General features: G+C 39.0%; 1 protein-coding gene across 2 annotated transcripts in view; it reads left to right on the forward strand.

Annotated features, from left to right (window-relative positions):
* Positions 1-19,593, forward strand: part of MDN1 (midasin AAA ATPase 1) — a 108,676-nt gene that overhangs the window by 13,399 nt on the left and 75,684 nt on the right. For both annotated transcript variants that reach the window (XM_075414365.1, XM_075414364.1), the window contains exons 7-22: positions 1,015-1,146; positions 2,517-2,620; positions 4,326-4,440; positions 6,207-6,400; positions 8,059-8,140; positions 8,979-9,074; positions 10,139-10,251; positions 10,803-10,951; positions 11,057-11,117; positions 11,663-11,874; positions 13,292-13,395; positions 14,427-14,571; positions 16,312-16,408; positions 17,935-18,048; positions 18,708-18,855; positions 19,025-19,135. In XM_075414365.1, the coding sequence (XP_075270480.1) occupies positions 1,015-1,146; positions 2,517-2,620; positions 4,326-4,440; positions 6,207-6,400; positions 8,059-8,140; positions 8,979-9,074; positions 10,139-10,251; positions 10,803-10,951; positions 11,057-11,117; positions 11,663-11,874; positions 13,292-13,395; positions 14,427-14,571; positions 16,312-16,408; positions 17,935-18,048; positions 18,708-18,855; positions 19,025-19,135 (1,977 nt within the window). The remainder of the gene's footprint in view (positions 1-1,014; positions 1,147-2,516; positions 2,621-4,325; positions 4,441-6,206; positions 6,401-8,058; positions 8,141-8,978; positions 9,075-10,138; positions 10,252-10,802; positions 10,952-11,056; positions 11,118-11,662; positions 11,875-13,291; positions 13,396-14,426; positions 14,572-16,311; positions 16,409-17,934; positions 18,049-18,707; positions 18,856-19,024; positions 19,136-19,593) is intronic.

Raw genomic sequence — 19,593 nt, forward strand, 5'->3', positions numbered from 1 at the left:
GCCTTACTGATTTTTTTTTTTTTTAATTAAAAAAATTTGATTTATATGGGGGGGGGGGGAAGATTCTGAAATGACTCAGGCTGGTGCCGAAGGCTGTATGGACACTTTTATTTCAGTTATAGTGAGCTAATGTCAGTTTAATCTGATCCCGTATTTTTAGTGGTAAAGGTGAGATGAAGTGAGAGCTGTGATGTTGAGGACACTTGCATCTGGCTCTACCTGTAGAAATAAAACCAGAGGTGAAAATAATTTCACATTCATCTGGTTTTGCATATATAACATTTGAACTTGAATTGATTTATGTTGTTTGGCTTAATTTATATTTAGTTTTCCAAGGTGGTTGCTATCTACCAGAAGTGCTATCTGAAGGTTTTTATTAGCATGTGTAAACACCTTCTATACTTGCATAGAACAGCTGATTTCACCATCTCGCAACTGTTCTCCACAAGAGTATCTTTTCGTATACATGAGTAAGACTGCCATATTAAGAAAAAGTGATAAAGTTCAAGGTACAAAATATGTAGTAGTGAAACCATAAACTTAATTATTGAAGGAATGCTTAAATGTGGAAGTTACAGCTTTTCAGGGAAGGAACACTTGACTGATTTTGTACCTTTGGAATAACTTGCTTTAAAATTCCTCTTACTATCTTAGTCACACACTTTTAAAAAACGTAAAATAAAGTTCAGTTGAACCCTAGACAGTTCTGTATGTTGTACTGTTGATTGTTAATTGTGATGGCACAGCTCTGTAAATTCACTTCCAGTTACTTGGTTCATTTTAATTACTGTGTTTCAGTTAGATTATCATAGATGTGAAGGGGTGAAACTTCTTTTTTCTTAATTAAAAGAAATGTAATGCTGGTCACAGATTACCGGATGGATTGTTTAGTAATACAAAGGCTAAGTAAGTGTTACTTATATACCAGCTTTGGTCACTTTTGTAAGTTTTTGCTCTGGGTTTTTAATGGATACAATGAACAGGTCTCTAATTCACTGACTGTTTCTGTTGTAGACGCTGCTTGGTATGTATCGTTGTACAGATGTACCAGGGGAGTTTGTATGGCAGCCTGGAACCTTGACACAAGCTGTTACCAAAGGTCATTGGATACTTCTGGAGGATATTGACTATGCTCCTCTGGATGTGGTATGTAGGTTCATTTTTGCAGTAAGGTACTGGTCTTTGGGCACATACTCGCAATTTTTGGACTCTAATCACCATGACTTCTGCAGCAGCATGCTGAAAATACTGCCCCTTTAAAAGGGGTTAGAAAGAATTATCCTGTCTGTCTTCATTCACATATTAGCACGCCGCGTTAGTGTTTGTCATGGTTTTAGAGTGGTCATGACACTGCCACTGATGCCAGATTTCGCTCTGAAGATTTGAATTGGCACTGATAATGAGCTATGTGTTTAGTTGTGTATGATTTGGGGTTTTTTTCTTATACATTTCTTACCTCTGGCTTGGATATAAAAATGTGTTGCGTTAAGCAGTATAGATTTTAACAGATTTCCTGTTTTCAGCTCCAGAACGACTAGTTGGATGGTCATCCTTCCCTTTTGAAGTAATGGCTGCTGAAAGCATGCCTTCTGCAAGAACAATGTCAAGAGATGTTTTGCTGCATAGGCCTGCTGGACTTTCTGCAGATAGTTGTTTTCTTTGGTATCTGTTCTGTAAAGCACCCTTTATGTGACTAAGTAACATGACAGCTTGTATGTTGGGTGCTAGGATTCTGAAATATAGGGAATTTATAAGAAAGCCAAGAAATACTGCTTGTGTATAGTAGACAGTTTTTCATGGACAGAGGGTCATGCACTTGACTTGCTTCTGTGGACTCGGCTCATTGCACTGATCATAAGCATGCCCTGAGTAGCATCCTGTGTTCATCTCTCCCTTTCTTCAGGTCCTGCCTGCAGGCGTCCTGTCTCCTTTCTCCATATCAAAGTCTCCATGCTTATCCCTCTGTGCTGAGGGATTGTTGTGGTCCTACCTCCCTTTTTTCTTTCCACCATTACTACTGTCCTTCTGCATGGAAGGATAGGTTCTTTAAATAGATACCGAGTTCTTCTGGGTGTAGCAGGGTGTACACTGAAAAATGTTGGTGTCTGAGAATGACATCTTTGAGATACAGGTCAGCTTTGTTCAGGCAGACAAAGAAAGTAAGGCTTCTGATGCGGAAGTGTCTAGTAATTCATTTGACAATTCAAAATAAATAGTTTTGATTTGGACTTGCAGTGTAAAGACTGTCATTTCCATTCTCTTATTAAATCTGGATATGGGAGGAAGAAGATAGGTAAACATTACACCTGTGACTTCCACTGCTGATTAAAATTACAAGGGACTCTGCAGTTCCTATTAGCATCACTTGGAAGTGCAATCTGCAAGACAGCAATTGCTGACAGTATAGTGGTGCTCACTGGAAGTGCTCTAGCATCTCAAGTGTGAAATGAGCGTGGATGGGTGTGCTGTCTGTTAGAGTTTCACAAAAAAAAAGTTACATACATTTTCTTCTCCAGATCTCTGTGCTGATTCCTCTTTTGGAAAAAAGAGAGTTGCTGATTCCTGGTCGTGGTGATTGTTTAAAAGTAGCGTCGGGATTCCAGTTTTTTGCAACCAGGAGGTAGGTTTGTAAAGTTAAATGAGGTTAAGAGCATGGGTATCCTATTTTTAAGTCGAAGTCAGGAAGTGCAAGGTACTTGGGCCAGAGTATCTTAGCAATTTCCAATTAACAAGCAATAGAAGCCATAGAAGTTGTGAAAGGAATTTTTTCACTTCAGAGCAGCCTTATATTTCTACTGGATGAATCCAGTCTTTGTACAGAAAAGTCACAACAGCAAGACTGAAGGAATGGAACTTGCTGGGGGGAACCCTACAAAACCAAACCCTCACCAAAACAAAATGCCACTCGCAGCAATTACTGTGTGAAGAAGGTTAATGATTGGTATTCACAAGGTATCTTGACTTGATAGTTTTAACAGCACCTGTGTTAAATATTGCTTAGTTTTGCTGATCTTGAGGTAGTTGGTAGTCTGACTACTGAATGGGTTTTGTTTTTTTTATTATACCTCCTTGAGCAGTGTGTTCTGTGGAAGATATTTTTTTGAAGAGTTTCATGAATGATTTTAACTGAACCCTGCATCTATAATAAGATGAAGTTATTTTGTTTGGGAATCATGAAAAAAGAAATAGAAGGAAAAAATTTTAAGAAAATCCTTCTGTTACTGTAGACGTTTGTAATGTTTTCTAATGAGAAAAAGATACATGGTACTCTCCCTGACAGTTTCATTGTAGTAATGACTTGTGCATCAGATGTCAAAATGTCATCTTGTGTATTAAGATATAATATTGTATCAAGATTAAAGGTTAGGATATTTAGAAGGGAAATGGGTAAGTGGTTTTCAAAAGTTTTATTATTTACTCCAAAGCCTTTAATAAATTTGTCTGCTTTTGTCTTCCTTCCATAAATTTGTTCTTTGATTTATACGATCTATTTTTTCTGGAATTGAGTCTTTTGGATTCAGCTCTTTTGGTTGCCTCATTTCCTAAGATTTTCTTCTTTTCTATGCTTAGAGAACTATTAGGTCAGTAGTTTGTGGAGCATCAAATTATAGTTTCCATTGGGCTAGTTAGAGCAGTTTCAGTAACTATGTTGCAGTTTCCAGCTGTGAAATACTATTTAAAAAAAAAAAGCAACAAAACAACCAAAAACCAAACGAAAAACCACAAGAGAACAGAAACCAAACCACAAACCCAGTATCTAATGCCTTCCATGTGCAAGGCTACTCACACAGTGGGTGTAACACATGACTGCACAGTTATTTGTGCAGTTAAAAAAAAAAAAAAAGACGGAATGAAATATGTGATGGAAAGGCCTGTGAACATTGAAGAATGAGGAAGAATAATCAGGCAAGACTGTAGAGTGGTCAGGGACTGGAGATGCTTTTCCTGAATCACTGCAATAGAGCACAGGTCCTTTAGGATTTGTGGGAGATATTTCCCTGGCCACTTCTGTCAAGCTCCTCTCTTTACAAAGGATTCTGTATGTTGCTTCTGATAAGTTATTGTCAGTCGTCTTTCTGCCAGTATCTCTAAGGAGATTTTGCACTACAGAGGGAAAAACACCATATATATAAAACCAGATAATATGAAAAGCAGAGATAGGCAAGGTGGGGTACGTGACAGTACAGTAACAAACAGTGGGTGATCTATGCATGCACATTATGCTGTAGCACCGGCGTGTCTTTGGTGCAGAGGAATGCACTGAAAATGTTGAATTCTTCAGCAAGACACAATATGCTGTGTTTCTTCATGTTGTTTTGATTTAGGATATTCAGCTGCGGCGGAGGTTGGTACAGGCAGCAAAGCAGCCACGCTGCTCTTTTGGACAAATATTGGACCAAAATACATCTGGATAACATGAGCAAAGGAGAACTCAAGGAGGTATGCTGTGTCTTGCACTACAGTGGCATGTGAATAATTGTTTCAATTAAGGATAATAAGTGTTTTTTCAGTAATAAATTTAATCCTTATTTTTATCTCCAAGTTCCATAATACGCCCTTATAATTTGAGATTTATCCTGCTGATTTTGCAGTAAATGGGCAGTTTATCAGGAAAATTAGAAGTGAATTGGACAAAGATTCCTGGAACTTGCCTTGGCAAACAGTCCTGCTTTGAATGGGTCTACGAATCAATTTATTTTAGCCATTTTGTAGCCTACAGAGGATTAAAAACAGAGAAAAAGAAAAAAAAGCAAATTGAGCTTATTCTGATCCTGAGTTCTAAACTTTGAGATTAAAAGTAGTTGATCAGTTACTAATTACAAATAGCTGTCTCTATTGGCAGCTTTTGTTAGCATCTCCAGGGAGTGTTTGCTTTGTGTAGTCCTTCAAAAAACTGAAGGAGCCCAGGACTTATATGAAAATAGAATTCTCTGGAGATACTCCTTGTGATACAGAGCTCAGAATAGGATCTGATTTTAAAAGAGCCTTACTTGAGGGGGTGAACAGTCTCTAGCAGAAGAGTTGAGCAGAAAGTTCTGATTTTTCTGGACTAAACGTAGTTTTTCAATAGGATTCATTCACTGCTTGGAACTTGTTCAGCAGCCAGCAGTTATGGGTGGGCTTAAATATCTGTGTGCTTTTCCATTTTGTCATTTGTCAGCCAAGTGTGAGGAATGGGCAAGAACAGCACATATTTTGTACTTTTAGATTTTGTTGGAGGGAAAGCAAGTAGATGCACGGGGAGGCCTCTGCAGATGGTTTGCTGGAGATACACATGCTTGTGTGCTATGGCTGCTTCTACTACAAATAGATCCTTGGGGCAGGAATTCTAGGTAGCATGTTGCAGCATTAAAAAAAGCTATCTGGCCAAACTGACATCGAAGCTGACCTCCGGAAAGGACCGATATTCAAGAAGAGCTTGGCTGTCAAAACCTTAAGAAAAAAAGGAAGCTTCAGTGTGAAATGTGTCACTTACCACTAGGTTCTTTCTGTACTTTTTTGTAACTGCAGGTCAAGTCACAAATATATAAATCAATCATTGTGTAAGATTCTGTAGTAGTAGAACAGGCAGTGGTAGAAAACACCCACTTGCTTGTCTTGAAAATAGACTCATGTTCTTCTGGTTAATCTTAAAAGTCAGTTTGGCAGGGTAGGACCAGTATTCCTGGCCTGTATCTGTGAAAAGCTTGTTTCGGGAACCAGTAATTTTGGTTGGCAGTCTTCAGTGGAGAGAACTGAGTTGAAAGGAAATTGCAAAAGAAGAATTAGCGCCTTAGTGTGTCTTTGTCAGCACAGTGAATAGACAACTTGAATACTCAAAAAAAATTCAGTCAGAAAAGGAAGGAGGGGAGGTAAGAACTTTTGTTATCAGTTGTAAAGTTGTGTGATCATGATTTGATTTTTGGATAGTGCTGAATGTACCTTTTGTTCTTGCTGTTGCGATTTGTGCAAATGTGTTAAATGAATTGGAGTAGAGTTGCCGTTGGCAAAATTCACTTTTGGCATGCAAATCAGTATCATACAAGTCACAATGACTTTTATTTTCCTCGGATGAGAGATTCCAAGAGAGCGGTTTTGTGCATCTTGCTAGCTTGAGTAGCTATTGAAATGTACCCTATTAAAATTTGAGGGGCTGGTGTTTTCGTTCCGTTGTTAAAATTTTGTTTGATTGTTTTGAGGGTGTTTTTTTTTTTCCCTTTTTTCAGGTTCTTCAAAGGAAATACCCCAACCTTGATCTTGTAACTGATCACTTGCTAGACATTTACATTGACCTTACTGGAGACAAGTATCAGGCATCAGAAAACAGTGCTTCTGACTCCAGGCACAAACCAGAAGATTGGTCGGAATCGAGATCAGAAAATAAGAAACCAAATCTGGAAGGACGAGAACTATCTCTAAGGTTGACTTTTATTTTTATTAGAAGGAAGTTTAGTTAGCTAGCTGCAGAAACAGAAGAGTTTATCTTTGTTATTTTTCTTAATTTTTTTAAAATAGTGATAGAAGTTTGACTAATTAAACTGGGATTTCATAAAAACTGGAAAATCCATTTTTCGTTTTAAAATAATGACTAATATGTCTTGGGGAATAAATCTCAGTCTGAATTATTTAGGACTTCCTCTTTGCTATACTTTTTTGAGGAAAAAGCGTAGGTTTTGTCATGTGCTATGAAGCCATATGGATTACTTCTCAATTCATTTTAACACAAAATATCAGTTCTAGTTAAGAACTGTTGGCTGAAATGTACTGTATAATGTTCTCTCAATAGCTAGTAGATAACATTTTTCAGCAATTGTGTATGTTTAAGATGAGTGTGGCCAGCAGGTCGAGGGAGGTTCTCTTCCCCCTCTACTCTGCCCTAGTGAGGCCCCATCTGGAATACTGTGTCCAGTTCTGGGCTCCCCAGCTCAAGAAAGATGAGGAGCTACTGGAGAGAGTCCAGCGGAGGGCTACGAGAATGGTGAGGGGACTGGAGCATCTGTCCTATGAGGAGAGGCTGAGGGAGCTGGGCTTGTTCAGCCTGAAGAAGAGAAGGCTGCAAGGGGACCTAATAAATGCTTATAAATATCTGAAGGGTGGGTGTCAGGAGGATGGGGCCAAACTCTTTTCAGTGGTGCCCAGTGACAGGACAAGGGGCAGTGGGCACAAACTGAAGCACAGGAAGTTCCGTCTGAACATGAGGAATAACTTCTTCCCTCTGAGGGTGACGGAGCACTGGAACAGGCTGCCCAGGGAAGTTGTGGAGTCTTCTTCTCTGGAGATATTCAAGACCTGCCTGGACAAGGTCCTGTGCAGCCTGCTGTAGGTGACCCTCCTTCGGCAGGGGGGTTGGACTAAATGACCCACAGAGGTCCCTTCCAACCCCGAACATTCAGTGATTCTGTGATTTGCTTATCCAGATAATTTTGTGTTAGACACTTGACAGCATTCTAACTTACAGATGACCGAAAATAACCATATCTGCACTGTACTATTAATTTCAGGATTTTTATGGTGAAATGCAGCTTGATGTTCAGTTGTTTTGTTCCTCCCATACCAAATGTCAGTTCTACTCATGTGGAATTTCTGTAACCAGGAGTGCTTTGTGAAATAGTAAATACTAGGTGTGAGTACTACCTAATATTTTTGTGAAGCATAAGAATGCTACTAATTGTAAGACAGCAGTTATTTTTCTAGAATTAGGTGTTTACTATTCTTGCCTTTCAGAAGATTTTGTTGTTTATAAGGATTTGGTATCTTTAAAAAATATTTTTTTATACCTTTCTGGATCAAAAGCTTGCCGCTTTTCTTTTTTTAAATTTCATAGTTACTTTATGGTTTAATGCAGTATGTGTTACCTATTCCTAAGCAACGTTTCTGAGAGCAGCACTGTTGGTCTTTATGTACTCAGCTACTCTTTTGAATTAGCCTCCTATTTATATGTGTCTTCCCATGTACAACTTGCACAACTAAATGTGCAGTTGTCAGAAGATGACATGGTGACCTAGGGTGAACATGAAAGAAGGTGCTGTGCATTTTGTCTTGATTGTACCACAATGTTTTCTTTGTTTTTCTTTTTAGAGACTTACTGAACTGGTGCAGCAGAATTGCTTACAACTTTGACAGTAGTTCTTCGACCACAGCAATGAATATTTTTCAGGAGGTGCGGTAAGACTTCATCCAGAAATTGCTTACCCAGATACTAGCATTGTCTCACAAATCTTAAAATAGTCTTTATTTGGGAACATGAGATGGGAATCTTGCTCTATCGTGCCCCCGCCGCCACAGGGTGGGAAGCAGAATGGGAAGGAGAAGGCACAAGTCGTGAGTCGGGATAAGGACAGTCTGACGGCACAGCAAAGGAGGTGAACAGTAACAACAACAATACTGATCAGAACAGGGGAGTACACAGAGCAGCGCTCTCAAGCTCTCACACGGGAGCAGTGGTTCCCATCGTGACATCACAGGGTGTCGAATACCCTGTTTGTTTGGCCAGTTTGGGTCAGCTGGCCCAGCTGTGTCCCCTCCTGGATTCTTGTGAGAATTAACCCTATGCCAGCCAAACCCAGAACATGCTGAGAGGAAAAGCTTTAAAATCTTCCCTTTTTCTTGTATTATGAGGCTGCTTCCGTACTTGCCCGTGCATCAGCTTACATTACTGGTTTGTAATTTTCTGGGTGTGCATCAGTCAGAGGTAGTTTTGAGACGAGATCTTACAACATTATTTCTTTCTCCATTTGTGTCCATTCATCTAAAAATAGCTTCTGTGACTGGGTGTTGAAAAGTTTTTTTACTTCCAGTAGAAACCCACTACACTGTGGAGTTTAGAAGTTTTTATTGCATCCTTTTGAACTCCATTGTTTGACTCGGTCTGTGGACAGTGAAATAATTTTATTTACCATGGCTGGACTGGGTTCAGGCTCACGTAAATTAAGATGTTTCTTGTCAGCTCCAGTCATCCAAAATTTGTATTGAAGTTGGTTTGTCTTTCCCCTTGACAGGCATTGGACTGTTTCACAGCTATGCTGTCCAACCAAGGGAGCAGACAGAAAATGGCAAAAGTTATTGGAAGTAAACTAAACATTTCCAAGAAGAAGGTATGTTGAGCTATAATTAACATGATATTTACTGGTAATATTCTATAACTTGCAATTTTTCTAGAGATTAATTTAAATGTGCTCTGCTGTTTTTCTTTAAATTTATGCCCATCTCTCTGTCCCAAACACTTTTTTTGCTCTCTGTACTACCCCAGGATGTATGTTTTTCTCCAGTTTTATTTTCAGCTGTTTTTTTTCCTCTGAAAGTTCCAGTGAACCTCTTTCAGAGCAGCTTGCAAATGGCCTCATCATGCAAAAGAAAGATCGCGCACAGTCAGAACAGCACAGTTGCCTAAGCATGTGATACTGCTAAATGCACAGAGTAGCAAAGAATGTGATTTTTTTCTTTGCTGGTTACAGTGAACTGTAATCACTTAAATGAAGAGATCAGAGAGAACCATAACCTTCCTTGCTACTTGTGCTATAATCATAGACTCCAAAATCAAGTACCTCTCTAGAGGATATTAACTCTCTCTGTATTAACAGTGTGTGATATAAATGGCTGAGTTAAACTAAATCATTGCTTTGTCAGCTATTTCTGACTATAGAAGTTTGACTGCGAAGAAAATTCCTTTGTTACCCTGATGGAAAATCTTGCCAGCTGGGTGGACAGATGGATCGCTGAAACTGCTATGGATTTTTCTGTTTGTTTGCATTATTTCCCGACAGGAATGTATATGCTCTGCCAATGGCAGAATATCCTTGTTTACACAGTAGTATTCACCACTTTTTTTTTTTTTTCAGAGGGAGGTAGTTTATTATTGGTTAAGATAACAGTTTCCAGGTTCAAGTTTATGTAATTGAACTACCATGTAAGTAGAAGAAGTAGAAATAGAATGGCACAGACCATTATGAGGTTATTAAATGGCAAGACGTTATTTGTACAGACAATAACACTTCTGAGGTCCTTTATTGTTTTAGGTGGTAAGTATGTAAAACCTGCAAAATATCATCATGAAAAACTAGCTTGCTGCAAAGTAATACTGGTAGCATAGTATGGGTGTTTTTAGTGTGATACGTTGTAGGCAACATTAGTATTGGAAATGTGGATGCTTTCTTCACAGGTGGAGTTCTTCTGTGAACTCTATAAACCGGAAATTTTAATACGGGAACAAGAAGTCTGTGTCGGAAGAGTGCATCTCATGAGGAAACAAACCCAGGTGCTCTCTGTACAAAGGTAGAATATCTTCTAGTTTCCGCGTGAATAGAAATATTTTGTGGTGGAATAGAATAAATAGAAAGTGACAGGATTTTAAAAAATACAGATTGGATATTCTTCCTCTAATGAAAGGAATGTGATGAGTTCGTTCTCTTGTGATCTGAGCTTTACCTTGTTGTATTTTTAAGGCTGTCTGCATCATACTTCTGGCAGCCAAAGCATGGAGATTTTCAGCTTCTTTTGAACTGGAGTTCCTTCAAAGCAGTGTGGATCCGCAGCTGTTAGAATAACGTTCTGATGTATCTGTCTTTGTAAAGGGAGAGTTTGCTATGTGGCACTAACTCCACTGGCCAGGAAGTTCTTTGGAAACCCTGAATTTCTAGGTTGCATCTTGAGGAAAAGAAGTATCTTTTAAGGGTATCTTGGAACGAAGTTTTCCCAAACCTGTATTTTTAATTTAAAAAAAGGAGCTTAAATTCAACTACTCCTCTAAAAAAAATTATAAAGGTAAAATTGAAATGAGCTTCTTGATAAATCTAGGGTTTAAGTTGCTTCCTCTGGTTTTTCAGAGCAAAACAAACCTTTGCTGCCACACGGCCATCTGCAGTATTGATTGAACAGCTTGCAGTTTGCGTTGTCAGAGGAGAGCCTGTGCTTTTGGTTGGTGAAACAGGAACTGGCAAAACCTCAACTGTTCAGTACCTTGCTCATATTACAGGTAAATGAATTGTGAAGACTGTAACTTACACGATGGTGATTTAAAAAACAACAAACTGCCAAAAAAACCCCCCAAGTTGATGGTGCTTTCTATTTCTGTTTCAAGGACACCACTTGAGGGTTATCAACATGAACCAACAAAGTGATACTGCAGATCTGTTAGGGGGGTGAGTCACTGACTGCTGTTTTGTCTGTTCTGCATAACAAATTGGCAGTATCAGAACAAGCTTCTAATGACAGTATAGTTGTGTTGTGAAAGAATTGTTTTTAGGCAAGTGTCAGTTTCATGGTAGCATAAAGGTCTTAAACATGTTTGCTTGCAGAAACCTTGTGGTCCTTGCTGAAGAACAGAGGCAAATTAACTGAATTGTTTGCATATCTGTATGTGATGATGTCATTTAAAACTACAGCCCAATGTCTCTTTAGATGTGTCTAAGCTGTTCAGTATAAATACTATATAATATTCACTGGACATGCTGGTTGGTAGTAGTAAAAATATTTTACTTCTCAGGGTGGTCCCGTCTTTATAAAATTGCCTCATAAGGTGCATTTAAATATGTGCAATTTTACTTTGCTCTTTAGTTGAGTAAACTGTGGAAACCAGGGTTCCTTCATGCGTAGTGTTGTTTCAGTAGCTGTTCTTGTTAGTTCACAGATGCTAGTTCCTGTTCCTGTGTCACAAATAGGTAACTATTCCTTTGCTTCTCTTCAGTTACAAGCCTGTGGATAACAAGCTGATCTGGTTACCTCTGCGAGAATCTTTTGAAGAACTCTTCTCTCAGACATTTTCTAGAAAGAAAAATCAGACATTCTTGGGACACATTCAGACCTGCTACAGGCAGAAACGTTGGCATGATCTGCTAAAACTAATGCAGCATATTCATAAATCTGCTGTTAATAAGGAAGCTAAAGAAAATGCATCTGGTGAGAATTCAGACTGATCAAACACACATCATTATCAGTGAACCATTGCAGAGACTGGATAAATAGTGATGAAGTTTTTGTTTGATTTTGGGTTTTGTGGGGTTTTTTTGTTTTTCTTCGTTCATCCCTCTGTTACTTTCTTCTTCTCATTTTGAAAAGTACAATCTCTGTCTGCAACAAGACATTAAAAATACTGTTGGAACAGGTTTTTTTCTTTCTAATCCATCACTGTTCTTAGCTATGTCTGACAGAGTGGAGGTTGACTTGTCTGACCTGTGATGCCCCTGATATCTGATCTCCACTCTGTGCTTGTTTGCTATGTTAGTGGACAGGCCTAGTTTTTGTGTGGCAGTCTTCCATATGAATGCATTCATACTTCCTTTCAGTCCTGGAACTTCATTAGGTATCCTATTTTAAAAATAAAGCAAAAGAAAACAATAACAAACTCAAACCCAAAGTAATAACTCTCTTGGGGTAGTACTGACTTTAAGAGCTTGCTGATGACTTTGGTTTTGCTGTCAGTGATACTGACTTGCCTAGTTCTTTACTTTGTTTCATTGTGGTTTTGTCTCCAAATAACCGTTTTTCTTGTTTTGTATTTCACAACCTATTTTGGACAGAGGCAGTATTTGATACTTTGCCTTGCATGGAGGGATTTCTGGTTCTAGACTTGCTGAACAAGTGAAGTTGTAGCTTTCATTCAGTATGGGCCAAGTAAACTTAATTATGAACCTTGCGCCCCCTCTTTTTTTTTTAACTCGTTCTTCTGAATGTCCAGATATTAAAATAAATGTCCACAATTGTTTAAAAAAAATAAAAAGATGTTTTAAAGATCACTTGTTGCAAGTATTGACAATCCTAAAATAAAGACAAGCTGAAGTCTGTAACTTGCAAAGCTAGCAGCTTAAGTCATGATGCTGCATATACCTCACAGTGTGACGTTAAACAAATAACTGAAATAAAAGCAATAGTAAATAATGTCATAACTGGTAAGAAACAGTGGTTTTACTGATACTGAAGTGTTCATTTTTAATTTGTTCTGTCATAAGGTTTGTAAATTTGGGTTTATTTTTCCGAGATGCCTCTTTCTGTCTCTGGGAATTGGAGAGTGCTGACAGTCATGCTGGAACCAAGTGCAGCATAAGTATTTGTTCCTAAGCTAGAATGTACTGGAATGAACAGCAAATTATCTGTACCCATACGTCAATAGTGTTCTGCTAAATTCAACAAAAAAAAAATCATCAAAATTTAATGTATTTTTTTTTTACAATTCATGAGATGTCATCTGCAGAACTTGAATGTTTTTACTGCTCAGCTGAGCTTACTCTGTGCATGAAACAGCTTGATTAAAATACTGTTGTTAAACATTTTTGTGCTATTGTTCTGATGGTACAAACCTGAATTTGTTTGCTTACAGGCTCACCACTGAAGGAAAAATGGGAGGCATTTGGTCTGAAACTTAATCATGCTCATCAACAGATGAAAATGACAGAAAATGCTCTTCTCTTTGCATTTGTTGAGGTATTTAGAGGTTTGCCTTTTGATGCTAGGAAGAATAAGGAGGAGCATTTAAAAGACTTTGAATCAGAATTATATAAATAACTTCCTGGCAAGAATCTTGCTGTGAAGTAGAACTTGTTCCATAATAACTGTGGAATGAAGTGTGCTACCGCACATGGTTAAATGGGGGTGGGCTGGGAGAATGTTTTGTGTTAACACATTAATTCAGTGCTGTATAATAGAAATTAGGACTGGTATGATAAAAGAATATCAGCAGTATGTCATAGTATGTTTTTCAAGAGAATGAAATGTATGAGATGAGAAAAAGCATCTTGACAAATCGCCGGTAGGACATGGTCTTATTCCTGTGAAGGATTTAATATTAAGAATCTGCTATTTAAGTAGGAGTGATTTTTTTTTTTTTTTTTTTTTTTTGTAATGTTTCAAACCTATGGTATAGTATTCTAATGACATTAGGTGTGATTAGGGGAAACTAAGGTGGTTTATGCGTGTTTGTTCCTTGTCACCTTGTTAGTCAAATACATACTCTCCAATTTTATGTAAAGTGTGTAGAATGTTGACTAGTCGCTTTTATAAAAAATGACTCTGTGAGTAGGTGGAGAACCTTTGACTTAAGTATTGTTTTAATTAATAAGTTATAGTTCCCTGAGGAATGTATTCTTGCTTGTGTCTTTATTTGGATTTCTTTTCATTAACTGCCTTTATTCTCATAGTGGTGTTAGTGAAGTTAATGCACCAGTGATGGATGTCACTGACAGGCACCATTGCACAAATAAGAGAGCTCAGTTGTGTTATATCTGAGCCGATCTAAATGGCAGCTGAAAATGGTGATAACTGTCTGACTTCAGTGACTTGCAGAATGATTGCTGTTATTGAGGGAGAGGGGTAAAACTGCTGTTGCTGTAAAAGGTCTGTAATTGTCATTTGTCTAATCAACCCAAAGAATGCGAAACAAGTATTTCTAGTATACAGATGCTTTATGTGATACGTCTCTGCTCTTGACGTGATTAACAAATTGATCTTGTTTTTAGGGTACTCTGGCACAAGCAGTAAAAAAAGGAGAGTGGATTTTACTGGATGAGATTAACTTGGCTGCAGCAGAGACTTTAGAGTGCCTGAGTGGTTTATTGGAAGGATCATCTGGATCGTTGGTGTTACTAGACAGAGGAGACACAGGTATTATTTCTGTGCTTGCTTGTGCTGTACCTTGCTGTCCAGTTAGTTGAATTCCCTGTCCTGTATGGCTCAAAAGAAGATGAAAACATTTACTGTTAAAGTGAACGTGTGCAGAAGAGAATAATCTGATCTTCCTTTTGCCTCTTTTGGATTCTACAAGGAGCAGATCTCTCTAGTAACCTTAGTAAGCGTTGCCGTCTCTAAAGACTATTCAGGAAGTGTCATTATTTTTTTTCATAAAGTTGAGGTGGCTTGATGGCGAAGACAAGCCGGGGACATGAGATTTAGTTGCTACTGTAGTAATTGTCTTTCATTGATCCTGAGAATGTATTTGTTCTCTAGCTAGAAATGTGTGGACAAGGCCTCTGATCTTTTTCGGAGTCCTTCTTGTAGGTTGACCCCACCCAGGAGCTAAGCACCCATACAGCTGCTCACTCACTCCTTCCACCCCAGCACCTCTCAACAGGATGGGGCAGAGAATAGGAAGAGCAAAAGCAGGAAAACTCATGTGAAACAAGTGATGCAAAGGCAGTCACTAGCCAGCTTCCATAAGCAGACCAAAGTCCAGACAGTTTCTAAGCAACAGCCACCTTGAAAAAAATCACGACCCACTTCATCCTTTACCCTAGTTCTTATTGCTGAGCATGATGTTATATAGTAGGGAATATAGCTTGGACCAGTCTGGATCAGCTGTCCCAACAGCCTCCTCTTCTAACTCTTTGCTCACGCCCATTTAAGTCACTGGGGAAGGATGAGCAGAGTGGGGGAAAAAAGAGAAAGCCTTGATGCTGTGTCAACACAATTCAGCACTAGCTGAAACATTGATGGGCAGTGATATCCATGAAGAAAAGTGTGGCCAGCAGGTCGAGGGAGGTTCTCTTCCCCCTCTACTCTGCCCTAGTGAGGCCCCATCTGGAATACTGTGTCCAGTTCTGGGCTCCCCAGTTCAAGAAAGATGAGGAGCTACTGGAGAGAGTCCAGCGGAGGGCTACAAGGATGGTGAGGGGACTGGAGCATCTGTCCTATGAGGAAAGGCTGAGGGAGCTGGGCTTGTTTAGCCTGAAGAAGAGAAGGCTGCGAGGGGACCTAATATATGCTTATAAGTATCTGAAGGGTGGGTGTCAGGAGGATGGGGCCAGACTCTTTTCAGTGGTGCCCAGTGACAGGACAAGGGGCAACGGGCACAAACTGAAGCACAGGAAGTTCCGTCTGAACATGAGGAAGAACTTCTTCCCTCTGAGGGTAACGGAGCACTGGAACAGGCTGCCCAGGGAGGTTGTGGAGTCTCCTTCTCTGGAGATATTCAAGACCCGCCTGGAGAAGGTCCTGTGCAGCTTGCTGTAGGTGACCCTGCTTTGGCAGGGGGGTTGGTCCCCAGACGTCCCTTTCAACCCCTAGCACTCTGTGATTCCTAGGCTGGGGTTTCTTCCTGGCTGAGGGAAGCACTGGCCATTGTTCTGAAAGAGACAAAAGGAGTTCCAAGTTTAGGGTTAATATTATTTTTCAAATATTTTGTGTTGTTAAAAAATCCTGTCAGGGTTTCACTTGCCTGTGGCCATTGTAAAGGTACTTCTGATAAAATTACATGGAGTTATTCTCTGAAAACTTTTCACCCTGGCATTTTAAGAAAACGTAGTGCAGTAACAGAAAACTGGCTTAGAAGAAATATACCTCACCTAACATAATAAATACCCTAGATTTAGCATTAACCTTACATCTCTTATTTCTGTTTCCCTTCAGAGCCCCTTGTCCGTCACCCTGATTTTCGCTTATTTGCATGCATGAATCCAGCTACAGATGTTGGAAAGAGAAATCTTCCTCCAGGAATAAGAAACAGGTAGGAAATAATGATTCTGTAGCCAAATGCTTAGTCATTGTCTTTTTCAGAGACAATGAGTGTGTAAGCCTGGATTCAAATGAATTCCTTGTGAGAGGTGCTTTCCACATCATGGTGAAGGTTTTTCATGAAATAGCATCAGGAAAATACTTCTGTAAAGGTGCTGAGCATGAACAAATGGTCTAGCAGCAGTATAGAGTGTCACTTGGGGCAGGGCAATGATCATTCTTTGCAATTAAGCTGTCAGTGCCTGGGAATGCTATTGCAGCAGTTTATGTTCCTGTTCGTTATAATAAAGACAAGTGCTTTGTGTCTGTTTAGCAACTTTTCTGTTGATAACTCAGAAGTGTTGATGATACTTGCAAAAAGCTGTATATCCAGGCTTGTTCGCTGGGAAGGAAGGTGGGTTTGCATAGTGGAGCAGATGTATGATGTTTGAAGTATTTGATGTGCGATCTTCAAACATTTAGGCTGCGGCCAGGAAATTGGAGTTGTGGCAAATGCATTCTTCTATACTACCTGTTCCTGAATGCGAAGATTCTCTGCTTGTATTTGGTGCCATTTCCCTTGTGAATGCCAAAAGTCGCATGTTGTCCCTTATCAGATTCACAAACACAGTGCAGTACTCTATAGATGCACTTACTATGTGTAACTAGTCATTTGCAGTTATTAGTGGTAAAGTAAGGTTTTATTGCTGTTAGCTCTCCTGGCTTGGTAGTGAAAGGAAAGAAAGTGTAATACAGAAGAAGAGAGACTTGAGTTTAAGCTTAAATTAACTTATATTTGCATTTGTCAAAAATATCCACCCCTCTGAAGTTAATGACATTGCTCAGTTGCATTGGGTTTGCTATGGTCTGTCCTGAGCCATTATTTGCAGCTGTAATGCGTGGTATGGAAGGGCTGCAGACTTGTATTCAACACCCGATGCAAATATAAACTGGACTAACTAACGGTTAGAAAATACGTCCGTGAGCTAGGGCTGCCAGAGAAGTGTACTAAATGTGAAACACTTTGACATATTTAGAAATACTCAGAACTTCACTGAGTGCATGTTTTGCTGCTAATTTTCCTTTGCTTGTTGTCAAATCTTCTCATTTTGTCATTGTTGAGCTGGATATTTTTAAAGAAACAATGTGGATATGCCAGTTATAACAAAATTAGAATGGGCAATACCTTGTAAGTGTCCACTTTTTAAAATGGAGATGATTAGAGAGTCCACTTTGAAAAGTGTTGCTGCTGTGTCAGGGCTCCAGTGTTCAGGTTGTAACATTTGGATATCTATTGCAAAAATACAGTCACATAGTTCACTTTTGGTCTACTAAGCTAAAATAATTCAGATAAATTACTTAAAAATAAGGTATTACTAATACTTTCTTTTTGACTGCTCTGGTTCTTGAGTCTGTAGGTAGTTTGACAAATCAGGATTCTGTTGCCTAAGTGTCATCTCGTGAGAATCATATAGAACATGATTTTTTTTTTTCTTTATAATATGGTCAGATGTCTGTGTGATGGATTGATTCTTACAGGTTTACTGAACTTTATGTAGAAGAATTGAGAAATGAAGGAGACTTGCAAGTTCTTATCATGGATTGTCTGAGAGGCTTGAATGTGAACAAAAATACAGTACAAGGAATCGTGAAGTAAGCTGGCTGTAATCCCTTTAAATCCTTGATGGAATAGGTCACAGAAAGAAAGTATGTAACTGTAGTTTGTGGTTAGGCTGTTTTGGGAAACAATTGCTCCTTACGCCAGCAGTTTGCATGGCCTTAGGAAATGTAAGAGGGTAGGCATCCTTCCTTTTCATTCTGGAGGTTTCTGTACTTGTGGGGAGGAGACTTGCTTTTTCTTCTTCAGAATTGCTTTTTTGGTGGCACCAGTCAAAAAGCATTGTTGTTGCAGTCCTCTTTCCATTCTGAGACACTAAAATGGTTTGTTTCTGTAGATCATACCAATGAAAGTCTTGTGTTTATCAAGTTACCTTTCTTTCCCCTAGTTTAAGGTGTGCTAAATCACTGCATTAACCTGAAGAACTGTTACATGTTTTGAATACTTTGAGTTTGTAGTCATTCTCTGTATATCGAGCACTCTCAAAGATAGGGTTCTAAAATACTCTGTTGCTTTGCTTCACTGACGATACAGATGGCAGTCTGGCATGGCTTTCCTAACAGAAGCTTTTAGAAAAAGCGGCAGTTCGAGATAAGCTTAAGTGTTCATACTTTAGGTTTAATTCCTTAGAACAATGGTTTGATCAGTAACAGCGCTATGTAACGGGGACTGGTTTCACTCTTTATTTTTGCAGCTTTTATCTATCTGTGAGAAAGGAAGCAGAAGCAAAACTGGTGGATGGAACTGGCCACAGACCTCACTATAGTCTCCGTACGCTTTGCAGAGCATTGAGATTTGCAGCATCTAATCCATGTAGCAGCATACAACGCTCGCTGTATGAGGTGATTACCTATGTTGGGGTTTGTTTCAGTGTGTATTCACTACAAAGACTGCGTGGGTAAAGGATAATCCTCTCTTCTAAGTGCAGTATTGAACAAAAATTATTCTTTAATATCTATATTTTTTCCCTAATGATTTTTAATTTTATCACTGACAATAGCTCTTCTTTAGGGCTTCTGTTTGAGTTTCCTGACGCAGCTTGACAGAGGTTCTCACCCAGCAGTTCAAAAGCTGATTTGCCGGCATATAGTCTCTGGCAACATCAAAAGCCTTCTCAAGCAGGTAGGTAACTAAGCCTATATAGAGCTGTTTAGTATTCAGAGTAGAATTTATTCTGAGTTGCCTTCTCAACCTTTTTCCTCTACATTTTCTTCTCATGTTTTTCATCTTGTAAAGAACTAAAAAAAAAAAAAAAATTATACTGTCCCTTCATAATTTTTCACTTCTGTTTGAAATACCCATATGTTGGCTAGTTTATTTGTTAATTTGAAAAAATATGGAAGTCTGAATAATTACAGCATTGTGCAGTGTGGGCAGCTTAATACAGTGACTCCAACTGTAAAGCTTTCACAGACTTTTGAGAAGCTTTCACAGGCTTTTTATTTTTAGACTCCAAATGCAGAACATACGGATAAGAAGCAAACATCTGTGGTTTGTCTCTAATGGGAAAGGAAGAATCTCACTAGTCCTGGGAGCACCGCATGAGTTTGCATGGGGGACTGGGCAGGTGGGATGGGGTA

The sequence above is a fragment of the Opisthocomus hoazin genome, chromosome 2 (genome assembly GCF_030867145.1).
Source record: "Opisthocomus hoazin isolate bOpiHoa1 chromosome 2, bOpiHoa1.hap1, whole genome shotgun sequence".
NCBI classification, from domain to species: Eukaryota; Metazoa; Chordata; class Aves; order Opisthocomiformes; family Opisthocomidae; genus Opisthocomus; species Opisthocomus hoazin.